This window comes from Balaenoptera ricei, chromosome 15, assembly GCF_028023285.1.
Source record: "Balaenoptera ricei isolate mBalRic1 chromosome 15, mBalRic1.hap2, whole genome shotgun sequence".
NCBI lineage: Eukaryota > Metazoa > Chordata > Mammalia > Artiodactyla > Balaenopteridae > Balaenoptera > Balaenoptera ricei.
Window position 1 is genome coordinate 45,451,896 of NC_082653.1, and position 16,712 is coordinate 45,468,607.

Here is a 16,712-nt window from a genome sequence, read left to right on the forward strand (position 1 = left end):
CACGTGCGGTGCACGGAGGTGGCGAGACTCCAAGGACCAGGGAATTAAGGAAGCTGCCTGTATGAATCAGGAATCTTATTTCTGTAGAACCTAAATTCTAATAATGGAAATAAACTTAGACTTGCAAAACTATTTTTACAAAACATTTATTAACACATTAAAGTTTTCTGTAGAATTTCTAAAGAAACAAATTCAAGACAAAAATTATTCCGAGAGGTAACAAAATAATCTATTATTTAAATTTCTTCTCATCATTAAGATGACTTTACCCCAAGAAACAGTTCATTAGCCGGGCAGGTTCGTTCTCCTTTCGAGAGTAAAATGTGTGTGAGAGTCACTGTTTTGCTCTGTGAACACAAGTGGGCGACGCTGTCACAGCTGGAGGTGGATTCGGTACTGCCGCCTGCAGCCTGTGTCAGCACCTGGGACGCCTTCGGCACCTTCAGTGTTGACGTCACCGTCTCACGGGGAAGAAAGCATCCTCGGTCTTTTTCTGGCATCTCGTGCAGCTGTGTCTTCATCCCGGACTTGCATAAAGTACCCTTCCTCTTAGAAAATGACTGTTTTCACAGCAAGCGTAATAAATTAAATGTAAGAAAAAGAGCAACTAGTGACAATTCCCTTTCTCTTTTTACCTGGGTCACACATGAGTCAAAGCACTGTGCACGTGGCGACCTGCCCTCACCACTGGATCAAGAAGAGCCAGGCTGGGTAAGGACAGCGGAATTACCAAAGGCCAGCATGAGACAGAGGTGCATTTAAGACAAGGTTGGCGGTTCCATGGTCCACTCTTGAGGCTAATCAGAGGAGTGTACAGAGGCTTTTGGTCCCTTTTGCTGAATTCACTCACGCTCCCAGGGGAACGTGCGTGCCAGTGACTTGCCTGTGTCAGCGTCTAGACATGTTAATGAGAAATGCTGGGTTTCTGAAAATCACAGAAATTGTCAAAAAAACCTAGCAAAACTACCAGTACTCTGTGTTCTTAGATTGGCTACCACCACCTCACTGCTACTTGTGGATAAAGTAACTACACTATGTTTCAAGTGATCTCAAGCCCCTGGCTTAATTTTTCACACCTCTTTGCAAAAACTACTACGCTGTTTTCTGCTAGTCTTTGGTAGGACAGCTTTTTTAAATTGGATTTTTAGAAATGAAACCTGTAGCCACATCTCAGGTCATTTTATGACAAACTTCCTAGCTGCATGTGTGCTGTGAGCAGCTACTTTACAAGTGTTCAGTTTAGTGCCTACGAACGGGGCGGGGCAGACGGGGACAAGTGCAGTCATCTGTCTCTTTAGCCCCATTCCAGGGTCCCAGAGCACCTCTGACTGGCTTCAGTTCAACAGCAAAGAAACAGCTGAAAATAAATACATGGTCCCAGTTTTATTTCAGCTTGGCAGAAAAATAGCTTTAAAGTATCAGAAATAAACTTCCATGAGGAAGCTGAGCAGTAACCCCAGCCTCAGGAGCCTCAGGAATGTCAAGGTCATCAAGCATTAGGATGATTCCACCAGAATTAAGTGAGGTTATGTTAACTGCCTTGTTTGCTGATGAAGCGTGGCTGAGACCACGCGGATCAGGATTTCTAAGGGAAAGCATGAGAAATGGTTTGACAGAGACGTGCAAGTTAGCAGAAATTCAAGAAACTGCGGAAGCCATCCTTGCCCACTTCTTTGCCCACAGTTCTTGACCCCTGACGAACGCTCGCATCCAGCCCTCACGCATGCAGGCGCAGGTGCAAGGCTGGGACCGCGGGGCAGGTGACCCCGCGCTCTAGTCTGCGTGAGTCAGAGAGTGGAGCTGTGTGGGCCCGGGTCCGTCTGCGGCGTCAGCTCGCTCAGCTCGTTGATGGTGGTGGCCAGCAGCGTGTCCTGGGACCCCACTGGGCCGTCCGACTTACAGGCCGGGTCCGCAGGACTGTCATCGTGCACGGCAGGCATGCTGCCCTGCACGGTGGCCAGGTTGTGAAAATGGCCATTTTCTGCGAAAGACAGCAATTTATCAGAGAGTTTGGACGGCGTGTACTCTTCATCGGGCTGCTCAGTCTTGTGCCCATCGCCGTTCTTGGGAGAGCCGTCCACGATGACGAGGAAAGACTTCCATGGAGTTGTCTTATCGTGGATCTGCGGACCAAACGCAGAACAGAGAGATCACCCACTATGTCCCTAACCAGGATCTGCAGAGCCCCCAATTCGCAGCCACTGGTTACCAGGTACAACAGCCTTCTCCAACCGTCAGACACGTGTCTGCCACTGCGGTCCCTGCCAGAAAGGACTCAGCATGCCCCGGGCCCTGCTTCACCCCGCTTGGCTGCTCTTGCTGCAGGGGAGGGAGAGCCCCGCCTTCCCCTGGGACCCCCTTCCGGATCGAGGGCCTCAGGGAAGGGAGGGTGGGCGGCTATGCCGTCCAGCGACCGTCCCTGGGGGCCACCCTGGCCGCTCACCGAGGTGTGCCGCCGGAGCGTGGACTTGTCGGTGAACGTCCGCCCGCACGCGTTGCACATGAACGGCTTCTCCCCCGTGTGGATCCGGTGGTGGCGCTGGAGCGCGTTGAGCTGCGTGAACTGCTTGCCACACTGGTCGCAACAGTAGGGCCGCTCCCCTGGGAGGGAAGGGACGGAGGACACGAGAGCTACCGGCTGCTCTGGGCCGCCCCGTGTCCCGAGCCGCCACGGGGAGGGCGACACGGGCACGAGCAGCTGACCGTGCAGGAGCCCCAGGGGTCCGTGACCTCACCCACAGCTTTCCAGTCGTAAGTGACCCTGCGCTGGTGGGGGGTGTTCACTAGCATGTGCAGATCATCACCCCTAATTCTAATCTCAAGGTGTTCAAAGGTTCACACGTCCACATCCAGGTTCACACATTCATACCTTTCCAGTTTGTCAGAGCCAGAAACTAGACACTCAAAAATGTTTAAATGCTGTTAGGACGCACGACTTAAAGCTAAATTCCAAATAATTTTCCAGAAAATCTAAAACCTTCGGGATATTTTCTTGCCACACTGACCTCCCTTCTCTGGCGACATTCCGGCCATACCTGTGTGGACTTTGATATGCTGGTAAAGCGAATTCCGCTGAGCAAAAGTCCTGAAACAAACTTCACATTTAAAGGGTTTGGACCCAGTGTGGATCCTGTTGTGATGTTTTAAATACTCCTTGGAAGCGAAACTCTTGCCACACGTTTCACACATGAAAGGCCTCTCACCTACACGGAGACATGAGACACGAAGTTAGAAGTGACACGGGCGCTAGAACACGCAGAGGATGGGGTCCACCCTCCCAAGTGCCCTGGCAGGCAGCGCGTTCTTTTCTAGTTAAAACTGTCACAAAATCTCTGTGTCCAGTGCTCGCTACCTGCTGAAAGTTGGTGTAAAATGTCCCTGGAAATCCCAAGAAAGATTCCAGTAGATTAGAAATAAAGAGCGTATTCAGCCAGCTCACGTTTTGGAAATTCAGTCATCCCAAACAAGAAAAACAGTTCGACAACGGGTTTGGTGGAACAGCTGGACTTGTTCACAGGGCTTCTGTGGGTCTCTATCAGAACAGAAGCCCCTCGTGAAGGGAGAGGATTGTGCGGTGGACACGTGGGGCGGTCCTGGAGCAGCTCCCAGCCGCCCGGGGTGGGGTCAGGGCAAGGAGGGCGTCCACCCTTCACGCTGCGCAGTTGGGGCCCTCAGGGCCCACAAACCAGACTCCTGTCAGGTGTGCCCCGATTTCTCAAACATCAAAACAAAACTACTGGCTTTAATAAAATCCAAATATATTAGCATGTTCAATCAAATGACCGATTCTAACTTAATCCTTCGGTGTGGTCTGACCTCCCCCGACCCCAGTCTTCCATCAGACACCAATTCTGCTCATTTTAGTCTATTAATTCACGTCATTAAGTGGTTCACCTATCTCACCATTTGAACTTGAGGCTCACAGGACAGTCAAAGAAGTAAAAATTTTTAAACGGGAGTAGGAAAGAACTGGGTTAGCGTGATAAGCCCAGTACCCGACAGCTAGACTCCACGCGCCCCAGGGCTCTGAACCCCAGGAGCACTGCACAGAATCAGAATAAAGAGCTTAAACGTTCTCCCTCACCTGATGAAATCGTACCACAAAAATTCTGAAAACCCCATAATTCCACCACCTTAACACATCATGTAACTACTTTATATTTCTGCAGGTTTTCAATAAAGCTGGGATTCACTGTATGCTCAGCTGTGCATTTTTCAAGTCGACAGCCAAACAGGCGTTTTTCCTAATATTCAGAGACCTTAGTCAAAAGGGCCTGGGACGGGACAGGGTGGATGTACCCATTTACTGAACCACTTCCCTGGGGTTGGACAGTCAGGTTTTTTCTAATGCTCTGTTCTTAGAAATGGCAGGAAGCGGGATAATAGCATATAGCTTTTCCCATATTCTGAGCAATTTCTTTCAGAGGTCATGGCCACAAGCACACAGCACTGGAGGCAGCGGGCGTATTTTATGCATTTACTTATGCTCACTTATGAGACGGAAGAGCGTATCAGGGCTTTAACCTAAACCACTTGGCAGATGCCAACTTCTAAATTAAGAAAACTGCAGTTTTCCTCCTACAGCCAGGAAAGACATTCAATCATGACGGAGTATTTACCTGTGTGACACCTTTTATGATAAATCAGCATGTGGTTCTGAGTGAATCTTGCACCACATTCATCACAGACGAAAGGTTTTTCCCCCGTGTGAATTCTGAAAGCACAACATTCAGAGGGTAACTCAGGATGTGTCAAAGCTCACTCTGCATTACCATCTCCTCCCTCACCTGGGGAGACACTTCGCTCCAGGAGCCCGAATGCGAAGGACTGAAAGGTGGCGAGGCCCAGGACTCTCACCCCCAAGTCAGTCTCTGCCCGAGTCAAGACCGCCACATCCCCGCCAGACGCCGAGTCCCCCCACGTGCTGCCCCCAGGTGCAGGCACAGGCTGTGCCTCTGCAGGCTGTTTACGACACCAAACAGCACTGTGTGGTATTTATAAAGCTCCCTCATTGAAAATAGTCACCCACAGACACCTTAGGAACCATGGCTGACAAAAGTACCACGCGATCAAAATGTTTACCATCCTTTCCTAGTTTGACGTAACAGTCTAGGAAGAACTGTTATCAACACATGAAGCCAGCCGGTCCCTGGGGCGCATGCGTAAGCACGGCATTTCAGGGCAAGGATGGAGTGGCTGTCACCATGTTTACTGAGCCCTTCCCGAGCCAGGCTATAAATGACAGTAAAAGGACAAGGAACACGCAGCTCCCACCCCTAGACTGGCCCAGGATGACGGCAGATCTGGGGAGAGTAGAAAACTGCTATGTCTGGATTTCAAGCATAAGTACTGAGCACTGGAAGGGAATTTATTTAAAAACTGAATGTCACCCACCTACATTTCAAAAATCAGTAACTGGAATCCCTGTCCGTCCTAATCCTGGAGCTTAGACTGACTGGTGGCAGGCACTCTCCAAGCCCAGAGAAGTGTCGCCCTGCTGAGGTCTTCAGTGGGACTCGCCACCCAGCCGGTCACAGGACTGAGTCCCAAATGAAGGGTCAGGAAGGGGGATGGGGTCGTTGGCCCCATTCGGCAAGGGTGGTGGGAGGCCTCAGCACCAGGAGTGGGAGAGGCCCCTGCGCCTGAACGGGAGGCGTGGGTCCCCATCAGCCGGGCCCGCGCCCAGGGAGCGCCATGCCCGCATCTCTGCCTCGAGAGAGAATCCAGAGGCTCAAAGCAGCCCCCGACTTTGCGAGGGAGCGAACTGAAGTGACCCATCCCGCGAGGCAGCCACACCGGCCGCCTCCTGGCACGCCCCCCACGTCTCCACGTGCGCTCTGGGGTTCGAGGCGGCCCGTGCCTACCTCAGGTGGGTCTTGAGGGCCGAGGGCTGCGAGAAGGTGGCCGGGCACTCGGTGCAGCCGTAGGGCTTGTGGCCCGTGTGCGTGCGCTCGTGCAGCCGCAGCGCCGTTTTGGAGCTCAGGCCCTTGCCGCACTGCTGGCACTGGTGCCGCTCGCCGCCGCCCTCGTGCACCTGCACCACGTGCCGCTTCACGTCCTTCTTCCTCTTGAACTTCTTGCCGCACAACTCGCACGGGAAGTGGCGCTCGCTGCTGTGCACATGGCGCTGGTGGCCCTTCAGGTTGCAGCGGTTGGCAAAAGTCTGGCCGCAGGTGTCGCAGCGGTGGACCACCTCGGTGGCCACGCCGTGGTGGTGCCGGACGTGCTTCAGGAAGCTCTTCTCGTACAGAAAGGCCTTCTCGCAGCGCGTGCACTGGAAGTTGCTCCTCCGCCTCCCCGCCCCCTCCTCCCCCTCCTCCTCCTCGTCCTCGTCCTCCTCCTCCCCCTGCCCCGCCTTCGGCAGCACTGCCTCCGCCTCGGCCCCAGCCCCGCCGTCCTCCTCGTCTTTTGCGACTGTGACCAGCTCCTTCACCGTTCCCCCGGCGTCTGGGCTGGGCTCCCGGGGGCCCCCACGGTCCCCGGTGTCCTGCTCGGCACTCTTCTGCTGCTCTCGGAGTCGTCGAGTGTACTTCTTTTTAGGGATTTCCACGAACACCTTCCGCCCAGCCAGCCTCCCGCTAGCCCTTCTGAACTTGGGGTAGGGGGACTTAGCGGTCTCTTTTCTCTTGTCTGGCTTCTCCCTGGACTTCCTCGAGGGCAGATCTGGCAACAGGCTGTTGCCGATTCTTGCCGCTGGGGGATCCAAGGAACCCGCGACGCCGTTGGCCAGAGGGCTGTCTGCGGCCACACCTGCCCGAGCATCAGGGGTGACAGCAGCAGCGACCTGGGAGCCGCTGCTCCCTTCTGCCTCCTGAGACTCCGAGAAATTCTGCAACTCCAAAAGTACCGACTCTAACATCTGTTTCTTCAACTGAAAACAGGTTTCAGATAAGTCCAAACATTTCAGCTTTTCTGCCATTTCCAGCATTCGCTGCACCCGATCTTCCTCCACCTGGACCTTTGCAGTGTAGACGAACTCAAGAAAAGAAGCGAAGTCAGCCACCTGCACTTCGTCTAAGTAGACATTAGTCCTCGTGCCGTCCGCAGTCTTCTCATTAAGAAACACTTCCTTAAAAAACTTGCTGGTGGCTGCCAGCACCGCCTTGTGGGCCATGAATTCCTCCCGGACGCCCTGGTACTCCACGCTGACAGTCACGTCGCACAGGTGACCCAGCAGGCGGAGCTGGTGCATTTCATGCAGAAGGTTAAGCGGGGAGGACTTGGATTCCAGCAGAACTGCACCACTCTCCATGTTTCTTCTTCCCAGGAACAGCTTTGAAAACAAACCAAGAATTATTCATGCATGAACCTCTGAAGTAGAAGGATTAAAAATTATGAGGATTATATCAGTTCTTTAGAGGAAATAAACTGATTAATGACCTAAACCTAACTTTTTTCATGTACAGATTCAAGTCACGCGCCACTTCTTAGCATTTTTCTGAAGCCCTGATGCACCTTCATGAGATATTTGCATGAAAACAGACTAAGACTGCCCTAAAGTGATGATTAATGAAACACATTAAAGCAGTAATTGGCTTCTCTAGGTCATTTTGTAATTTACTTACAGACCCAGACCCCCAAACTAACAGAATTTATAGCAACAATAAATAATGTCTACTACTTTGATCAGGAAACCAAATAAAACAAAATATAATACATGGCGGCCACGGTCTGAGAGCAAACCTTGTCTACCTTTGAAAACAACCAACTAAACTACTTTATAAGAAGAAAATTTCATGGAAAGTAGCCCACAATTCACAGTCATTCTCCAACCTCGTTAAGTCTCTCCTAGTGGAGTCACCGTCACTGCACAGAAGCGATGCGGGTCACTGCGCCGGGGGGGCACAGCTGCGCTACCCCGAGCAGGGCCCTCAACCCCTCCGAGCCGCAGTGGCTCCCGTGCTGGAGACTGACAGGCCGTCGTGAGGGCTGCAGCCGCGCCGGCCGTCCCGGCGACCCTCGAGCAGGCGTCACGGGGGAGGCCCTGACAAGGTCACAGGGCGGCCGGGGCGGACTCGGGCCTCCCGGCGCACCACCTTCCCGCCGCCAGGCCCGGACCGCCCGGGGATCCGTCCTCCCGGACCCGGCGCGGACGCTCCCCCCGGCGCACCCGCCTTTAGCTCCCGCATCTGCCGCCCGCCTCCAGGCTCGTCCGGGTCCCTGAGGCCGGCCTCACCTGCCCGGTCCAGCTCCTCAGCGCCCGCCGGTCGGCGGGGCAATGGCCGCAGGTGGCCGCCTCTGCCCTCGTCCGCCGACAGCCAGGCCAGCCCCGACTCCCCGGCGGCCTCCCGGCCCGCGCCTGGCCCCCGAGCCCGACTCGGAGCCCAGGCCTAGCGCCCTCCGCCCCGCGGGCCGCGCACGTACCGACCGGCCGCCGCCGACGAGCTTCCGAGGACTAGGCCCCGGGACCAGCAGACTGCCCGACGGACGGGGGGCGGGGCGCGGCGCCGGCGAGGGCGACGCCGATTGGCCGTGGTGGGCCTGGCCCCGTCCGTCGCGGGTAGAGGAGGACCTGCGCATGCACGTCCCACTGCGGAGCCCATTCGGGAAATTACGTGATTCGACTCACGCTGCCGCCGTACGCCCGGCCGGCTTCGCAGGATTGCGTCACCCGCCGCGAACCACGGTCTGCGCCTGCGCAGAACACTGTGCCGGCGGCTCTGCGCTTCTCGCTACGCGGCGGGGGCAGGGCCGGCCCACCCCGAAAGTCACGTGACCTGCGGGGCACGCACGCTGTCTCGCGTGGGTCCCTCCCCGGCTCCAGCCCATGGGCAGTACAGCAGGTAGGCGGGTCCGCCGGATTGGGTGGAGCCCCTGGAGGAGCCGGGCGGAGAGAGAGGGCAGGGAGGTGGAGGGGCGGGGCGCTGGAGGAGGCAGGAGGGGGCGGGGCGGCGGGAGGAGGTTGCAGGAGTGGGCGCGGCTTGGGGAGAGGGCGCGGCGCCTCCACGTGCCGCAAGAAGCGGTTGTTGGATCCCCAGCGGAGCCTTGCAGAGTGGGCGGCTGAGTTCGTTCTGGGCACGCGGCAGGCGGGCGGGCAGTCAGGAGCTGAACCAGAGGCCGTCTGTGCTCCGAGAGCCTCCGAGCCTCGGGCTCCGGCCGCCACTCCCGGGTGTGTGCACGCCGTCGGCCGTTCGCCGGCGACCCCAGGGTACCGGCCCTCGCGTCCCAGAGGCTTCACGTCGCTACTCCGAGCCTCCGTTTGTCCTCATTTCTCCCAAACGCCCAGCGAACCCTGGGCCGATCTCTCATCCGGTGTCTTCCGGTTCAGTTTATGCAGTGTAGACAACATCCAGAAATGAGACAGATCCTCTGCGCAGTCATCATCTGGAACAGCGGTCCCCAACCCTTTTGGCACCAGGGACCGGTTTCGTGGAAGACAGGTTTTTTTGGTGGTGGGGGGGGGAGGTGACGGTTCAGGCAGTAATGTGAGCGATGGGGAGCTGCATATGAAGCTTTGCCCGCCGCTCACCTACTGTGCGGCCAGGTTCCTAACAGGCCGTGGACCGGTAGTGGTCCACGGCCCGGGGGTTAGGGACCCCTGATCTAGAACAACCCCTCTCTTACTGTCTCTGTCATAGCCTGTAAAGCATCTGCCTGAAGCGGCTGGAATGCAGTGTGGACACGGGGAGCAGGGCCGGGGTGAGAGGGTCCAGGCAAGGAGGTCTCGGACAGCAGCCTCTTTTCCATGCTGTCAGGGGGGGAGGAAAGGGAGCATTTGAAAATAACTGTACTTACCATCCTTCAGCGTCTGTGTTTAGGGCTATAAGCGCTTCCACAGAGTGGGAGGCCTTGCCCTGATGGACCCAGTGTCACTGGTAGAAGGAGCCCGGGGCCAGGAAGCCTGGAGGCCGTGTGGCAGAGGATGGTGCTCAGCTTGCCTGGGCCTGGCTCCTCCTCCACGCAGGTCACATGCCACCCGCCCTCCCTGCCACCTACGGTGACACCTGGCACTGTGCCCACCTGACCTCCCTGGGTGTAGTCAGCGCACAAGCCAGACCTTGGGGAAGTGGGTCGGCCGCTGTTCACAGTGGAGCCCAAACAGGACAAAGCAGTTCTACCATCTTTCCCGCCCTACTTTCTAGCTTCTGATTTGTACAAACCCATACAATCTCTACTTTCTGCTGCAGCTAAAAAACACGGCAGAACTCTGCTGGTTCCAGAACAGCCCTGCCCTCCTCACACACCTACGGGCTCTTCCTACCTCCAGGTGCACCCAGAAGTGGATCCTGCTGTCGCTCCCCATCTCAGGAGGATTTCCAGAAGCCATCCCAGTTCCTGGAGGCCGGGCTCAGCTCCAGGTGCACACGCTGAGTTTAGTCTTTCTCCAGCCTAGGACTCTCCTGCCCTCCCTCACTTGGGGCCCCGACTTCCTCCTGCAAATGGATCTCCTCCCTGCAACTTCCCCCAAACTGGTCCCAAGTCTCAGGATAATAAGAACAGAATGTGCTTGATGGTTACAGAAGGTGGGTCACTACTACCCACCCCCAGTTACTGGTATTAGTCACTTCTCACAAAACTCTGTGAGGGGGGTTAGTATTATTACCCCCATTATACAGATGAGGAGACTGAGGCACAGGGATGTTAGCCAACTTACCCAAGATCACACAGAGAGCAAGACAGAGCCAGGGTACAACCTCCACAGCTCAGCTCTGCGCAGACCACATGCCTCTCCAGCTACAGCAAAACAGAGCTGTCTCCTGTCAGATCAGGTAAACGTCAAAAGGGAACTAGAGAGGGTGTGATTAAATAGCATCCTAGAAATTCCATGTCTGGTTTGCATGAGTCCAAAAGTGAACACTGAGAAGTTGTGGTTTCTAAGATGCTGGGGGGACATGGGAGAACTTCTCACAAAAGCCCAGGGATCTAGGCCTACTGCCTGCCTGGCCGCATCACTTCCATCTCTCACCTCCGAGCTCTCCGGGGCCTGGGCCTGGGCATGGGTCTGCCAGTGGCCGCTATGAATACTGGTGTACAAGTATCTGAGTCCCTGCTTTCATTTCTTTTGGATATGTATCTAGAAGTAAAATTGCTGGATCATATGGTAATTCTGTGTTTACCATATCTGTTTTCCATGGCAGCTGCACCATTTTCCATTCCCACCAGCAGTGCACAAGGGTTCCAACTTCTCCACGTCCTCACAGATGGACTGAAACAATTTTAAGCAAGTGATTTTTACACATACACGGTGTCTTCAGCATGATATTCTATTTATTAAAACCCTAAATAGTTTCAAAAAATGGTCCTCAGTCTTCAGGATGTGAGCCCAAATAAAATGTCTCCTCTAAGAAAAGCCTATATGATAATTCATGATAGGAGATGGGAAACATACGAACAAATAGCACCTTATTTTTGGAAAGAGTTCAAATTCCACTAAAACATATATGTTTTAAAAATACATATATCCTCTTATCATGAGCATCACATTTGGATAAACTTAATCTGGCCACAAATGCTTTGAAATCAACTTTGCTTCAACACAGAATGTCAAAATAGGTGATGCACCGCTTTTTATAGGACAATTTCATATAAAACGTAACACCACTGCAGTCTTACTTTGTCACTAACAAGGATCCTGTCTAAGTGTTTAAAAGAGCACATGAAGTATTTAGAATGTGTTAGAAGTCCAAGTAGACGTAGAAGCAGCATATGTGGAAAAGAGCAGCCAGGATTCTGTGTTCTGCCCAAGTTAGTTAGCGTTCAGTGCTGAAAGGACTTCTTTATTTAGGGTCATAATAGCTTTAGTGATTGACCAAGTGAAGGAACTGGATATGATTATTATAAGTTTTATCTTCAGTTCCCTTTAGAAATGCTACCTGATCAGGTTCCAAGGTAGGAAGTACATCAGGCTATTCAAAGAAGCTTTGGAAAACAAGGAAAAAAACACCAACAGCCCAATGCAAAACTAACAAAGAACAAAGACAACCATGGCAGAGACAAGAGAATACTATAAAAAGCAATGATAAACCAATGAATACAACAAATTGACCGGAAGTTAAACATAACCTGTGATGTCGCAGAAGTTTGCATGGGAAATGCAATCTCAGGGGCAGTTGGAATAGATGTTTATCTCCAAGTAACGCCCTGTAGCCATCCTGAGGAAGTGGAGTGAACAACTTTCAGGTAATTACGTTAGTGAAAATTTGGAAACCATCTACTCGCCCAAAAGGAGACAACTGAATAATTTATAATATATCCATGCACATTTTAAAAAATGTTTAATGGAACTTGTGGTAATCATTCCACAATGTATGTTTATCAAATCATCATGTACACTTTAAAGATAATTTGTCAATTATACTTAAAGCTGGAAAAATGTTGAATTGTTTGATGCAATGCTCACTATGTTATAATGAATAAAGAAGGTACGCTATTTTACCCAGGAAATGATCTGATTTAAAAGCAAATCTATAGAACCAGACCGGAAGGAACTCGCCACATCAAATTCTAAACTGCCCAGGGAGGGGCGGAGAAGCTGTGCGGCCACCCACCCGACGCTGAGGAGAGGCGGGGCTGGGGCCTGAGATTCCGAGGCACTCACCGCCCACTGGCTGTCATAATCTCAGATTGTCACAGTCAATCTTCCGATTGGTCCTGGGCCGTCGCCTGATGATGATGTCGGCCGCCTTGCGTGTGCCCGGAAGCGTGCCTTGGTGGCCGGAGGACGCGCGGAGGCAGCTCCTGCGTCCAGGCCTCGGGCTGGTGGTCGCGCGATTTGGGTAGGTCAGCTCGGGCTTCCCTCCAGCCCTCTGGGCGGCGTCGCGGCGGCAGGTCGGGCGAGGTTTTCTTGCGCGGTCTCGGCTGTGCGGTCCACTGCGAGGTCAGGTTCCGGTGGGTCAGGCCAAGCGTATTAGGGCAGCTGGGGCTCCATCAAGAGTCTGAGTTTGGGCACGTCTTCACCTGCCTTCAATTTGGGCAAATATCCGGACTTCACACTAACTTCTCACAGGCCTAGGTGGGGATTTTTAAATGTTTAAAACATCCATTTTTGCGAGAACTCAGGATGTTTCAAAGCAGCATCTACTTGGAGACTTCACTGGTCAGGTCAGGAACAGGTCGGCCGCTCTCGGGGGGGAAAAGGCCACTCCTCGAGGTGCCCGCAACTTGAATACCCCTTACTTCTGGCTGCGGAAACAGAGTCCTGATTCTTAAGTGAGCTTTTAATTTAAAAAACAAGATGGGCGCACTGTATAAAAAATGAAGTCCAAGGACATTCGGCAGCAAATGCCTTGTCTCCACGTTAAAACTCTAGAACCCAATCCTTAAGGACAGCTGTCCTTACGTTTTTGCCAATCCTTCCAGAAGGTCCGTGCAAACAGAGCAAGCCTATATGGAATTTTTTTTTTTTTTTTTTAAACACAAAGCAGTTTCCTCATCTGTAAAATGAGATTGAAAATGGTGCGAAGTACCTTGAGCAGTTCTTGGGATGTTGTTCTCGCTGCCTGTGACAACTGTTGTCAATATTCCACGAAGCTGCCTGTGACAACTGTTGTCAATATTCCACAAAGTGTTTGAACTTCGTTTTCTGACTACCAAAGAAACTCAAAGATTGTTTCATATTCGTATCACGGACAGGTTTGCCTCTTCTTTTCAAGCCCCCTTCTGAGGGGCTGCGAGCCCCCGCTGTGTTGAAGTGCAGGCCTGAATGCTAGCTTTTAACAATCTTTTTCTTTGCCCTATAGAAGGCCCTGGTTCTGAAATTCTGAATAAAGCCACAACAGGCTTGTGTGTTTGGGGTTGGCTCGGGGAGTGTTTGAGGGAGGGGACACCTGGTGGGAGGGGAGGGCCGAGTTGCCTTGGCTGGGCCTGCAGGAGAGGAGAGCAAGAAGAGCTGCAGCAGGCGTGCACACACACATACGTGCACACCATTCCTTAGAGAGACCGTGAAATAGCTCATCTTCAGGTTAAAGCAGGAGATTCAGGTTAAAGCCTTGTCCTTTCCCCTCCCACCTGGCCTTAGTTAGAAGGCAATGTTCACACTTCATACAAGTCACGGTAAATAAGCCGACTGACCCATCCCCTGTCACACCTGCCTCTCCGAACCGGGAGGCGACAACTCAACAGTAATTGCGAGGCCGCAAGCAGGACGGCGGCAGAGGACAGGCAGAGAGTGTCTTCATGTCTGGATCCAAGTTGCATCTATATTTACTTCAGGGTGGTTTTCCGGGAGAAGTTTCAAGCCCATCTTGTGCCTCATTTCAAGGAGGAAACAGGTGAGATCCTGATGTAAGCAGCTTTTGGCAGGAAAGAGCTCTCCGAAGGGGCACCCTTTTGTCTTGTCACTTTAGCAAAGCTATATTGTCACTAACCTTAAACTAGGCGCCCCCATGCTCTACTCATCTCCTGCTCTAGCACACCTATCGAATTTTGATCACACAGTACCTTGCCTAACCTGTTGGTTCTTTCCGTAGATCAAAGAAATAAAAATGAAGAATAATTAACAGGTGTACAGATCTATTCCCTAACTTCCCCTCAGTAATGGCACAAATAAACTGTGAACAAGACAACATCTAAAGAAAAGATCACATTGGGAATTCCCTGGTGGTCCAGTGGTTAGGACTTAGCACTTTCACTGCCGGGGCCTGGGTTACATCCCTGGTCGAGGAGCTAAGATCCTGCCAGCTGCATGGTGCAGCCAAAAAATTTTTTTTAAATAAAAAAGATCATGAGGAGTTGACAAGCCTGCACACTGTGGGAGATGGCTACGAGCCTGATACCCTAGCTCCATGATTAACTGACATTACTTCCCCTTTTCCCTTTAAAACTTTCATGGCAGGGAATTCCCTGGTGGTGCAGTGGTTAAGAATCCGCCTGCCAATGCAGGGGACACGGGTTTGATCCCTGGTCCAGGAAGATCCCACATGCTGCAGAGCAACTAAGCCCATGTGCCACAACTACTGAGCCTGCACTCTAGAGCTGGCGTGATACAACTACTGAGCCCACGTGCCACAACTACTGAAGCCCGTGCACGTAGAGCCCGTGCTCCGCAACAAGAGAAGCCACCGTGATGAGAAGCCCGTGCACCGCAACGAAGAGTAGCCCCCGCTCGCTGCAACTAGAGAAAGCCCACGCACAGCAACGAAGACCCAACGCAGCCAACAAAATAAGTAAATAAAAAATAAATTAATTTTTAAAAAAGAATTAAAAAAAAAAACCTTTCATGGCGGAGCAGCATCTTTAGAGGTGGATTTCAAGGACACAAGTCTGCCTTCTCCCAAGATTGCCATCTTTCTGATCAAAACAACATTTTCCATTTCTCCCAACACTTCCCTCTCGAGTATTGATTTTGAAGCATTGAGCATCTGGAGCTGAGTTCAGTAGCACTGATGTGCTTGGGAAGTCGAGGAACAAGGTCTTTCTGGCCTCGCCTCCTGATGGGCAGGACAAAATTCTCTCCTTAGGAGACAGCAGCGAGGGTCTGTGCTTCATATCAACCTGGTCAGTTCTGAGGCCCATTCCAGCTAAGAAGGGGCACATGTCCCCTCTGTCGCCTGGGCCTGTGCCTAGGCCCCGGCCACACTCATTTCTGGGTTCTCAGCCACCTGTCTCCGGACCAGCATTCCTCTTTGTCTCTGCACCGGTACAGTAGGGACCAAGCACCATGGCTATCCAAGTTGAAATTAACTGGAATAAAGTATAAACCCAGTGCCCCAGTCACACGAGCCACATTTCGAGTGGCTGGGGGACATGTCCGCTCACCAGGCCCAGTGGGACAGCCTGACGCCCTCCTGCTCCCAGCACTAATGGGGCCACCCCACTCCACTCCTCGCCTATTTCTAGAGGCCACCGTACTGTTTAGAGTTTACTAGTCTGTGGCAGAAATTGGGCTGAGGGTAGGGTAACCAACTAGTTCCAGTTTTCCTGGGACTTTCCTGATCATAGCATTGACAGCCTCATCTGGGAAGCCCCAGTCCTGGGCAAACCAGGGTGCTCGGTCCACCCACAGAGCAAGTGATGTCCGACCGAGCTCTCAGTGGGATGGGGTCAGAGGGCAGTTCGTGCCCTTCGGTGGGGACACCCTGATGACACGTGGTGCTCACTTGTAGATAGGACGGTCCTGCATTCACCTAAATCCCCCCGAGGCCTCAAGTGTTAGAAGGCTCTGTGCCTGCGCCCCCTCAGCCGGGCTGGAGCCCCTCTGGCCCCCTGTGCCCACCTCCATCACCCCTGAGTTTCTCAGTCATGAGCCTTTGGAGGGGAGCATTCTGTAAGAGGAGTTGGCTGTCTCTGAACCTGGGATCTCTTCTCTCCTGGGGCACTTGAGTGGGTTTTCTGAGGCCCCCAACACTGCCGAGATCTGGCCTTGGAGAACGGACCTCCTGCTCTGGGGGGCTTTTGCTCCCCTAGCAACTCTATGAACCCTGAGGACCATGTCCGCCTTCCTCTTGGCCTCTCCCAGGGGCCCAATCACCCAGTGCCCGAGACAATCCCCAGGCAGGGCTCCGGGCTCAGGCCTGCATCTCAGCCAGGGAAACTGACCAGGGCTTGCCCTTAAGTACAAGCTGCCCCCCGTACAGCAGCCTCTGTCCTGCCTCCTGCCCTGTTCCTGTCCCACCAGCTCTCCGTCCAATCCCCAGGGTCAGGCCCCTTTGCTCTATCAGAGGGGAGTGAGATCCTTCCCGACACAGCAGCAATGCCCGCCTTGCCCAGCCATCCCCAGTGGACGCCACGGCCCCAGGCTAGAGGTCCCTGCTACCTGTGCAGCCTACACATCA

The 16,712-nt window shown here is 53.2% G+C and overlaps 1 protein-coding gene and 1 long non-coding RNA gene across 3 annotated transcripts; one reads left to right on the top strand and one right to left on the bottom strand.

The window, feature by feature from the left end:
* Window positions 1-132: 132 nt before the first annotated feature.
* Window positions 133-8,533, bottom strand: GZF1 (GDNF inducible zinc finger protein 1). 2 transcript variants are annotated; one of them, XM_059897398.1, is made up of 6 exons: window positions 8,365-8,533; window positions 5,865-7,273; window positions 4,620-4,714; window positions 3,036-3,203; window positions 2,444-2,601; window positions 133-2,123 (listed from the first exon to the last, which is right to left on the bottom strand). In XM_059897398.1, exons 1-6 carry the CDS (start codon window positions 8,518-8,520, stop codon window positions 1,788-1,790), a joined length of 2,322 nt encoding a protein of 773 aa, XP_059753381.1. In that variant the 5' UTR covers window positions 8,521-8,533; the 3' UTR covers window positions 133-1,787. The 2 variants fall into 2 exon arrangements, with proteins under 2 accessions (XP_059753381.1, XP_059753382.1); XM_059897399.1 differs by lacking the exon at window positions 8,365-8,533 and adding an exon at window positions 8,177-8,358.
* A 4,065-nt stretch (window positions 8,534-12,598) lies between these two features.
* LOC132348848 (uncharacterized) lies at window positions 12,599-15,146 on the top strand. The gene is made up of 3 exons (XR_009497574.1): window positions 12,599-12,716; window positions 14,152-14,210; window positions 14,774-15,146. It is a non-coding gene; the product is annotated as an uncharacterized LOC132348848 (long non-coding RNA).
* The last annotated feature ends 1,566 nt before the right edge of the window (window positions 15,147-16,712 follow it).

Bases quoted from the DNA above. Each gene is read 5' to 3' on its own strand.
- GZF1 (XM_059897398.1), bottom strand. From the start codon at position 8,520: ATGCGCAGGTCCTCCTCTACCCGCGACGGACGGGGCCAGGCCCACCAC. The intron at 4,715-5,864 runs GTAGGCACGGGC...TTGTGCTTTCAG, and splicing joins GCCCTCAAGACCCACCTGAG to AATTCACACGGGGGAAAAAC. The intron at 3,204-4,619 runs GTAAATACTCCG...GTCTCCGTGTAG, and splicing joins TCATAAAAGGTGTCACACAG to GTGAGAGGCCTTTCATGTGT.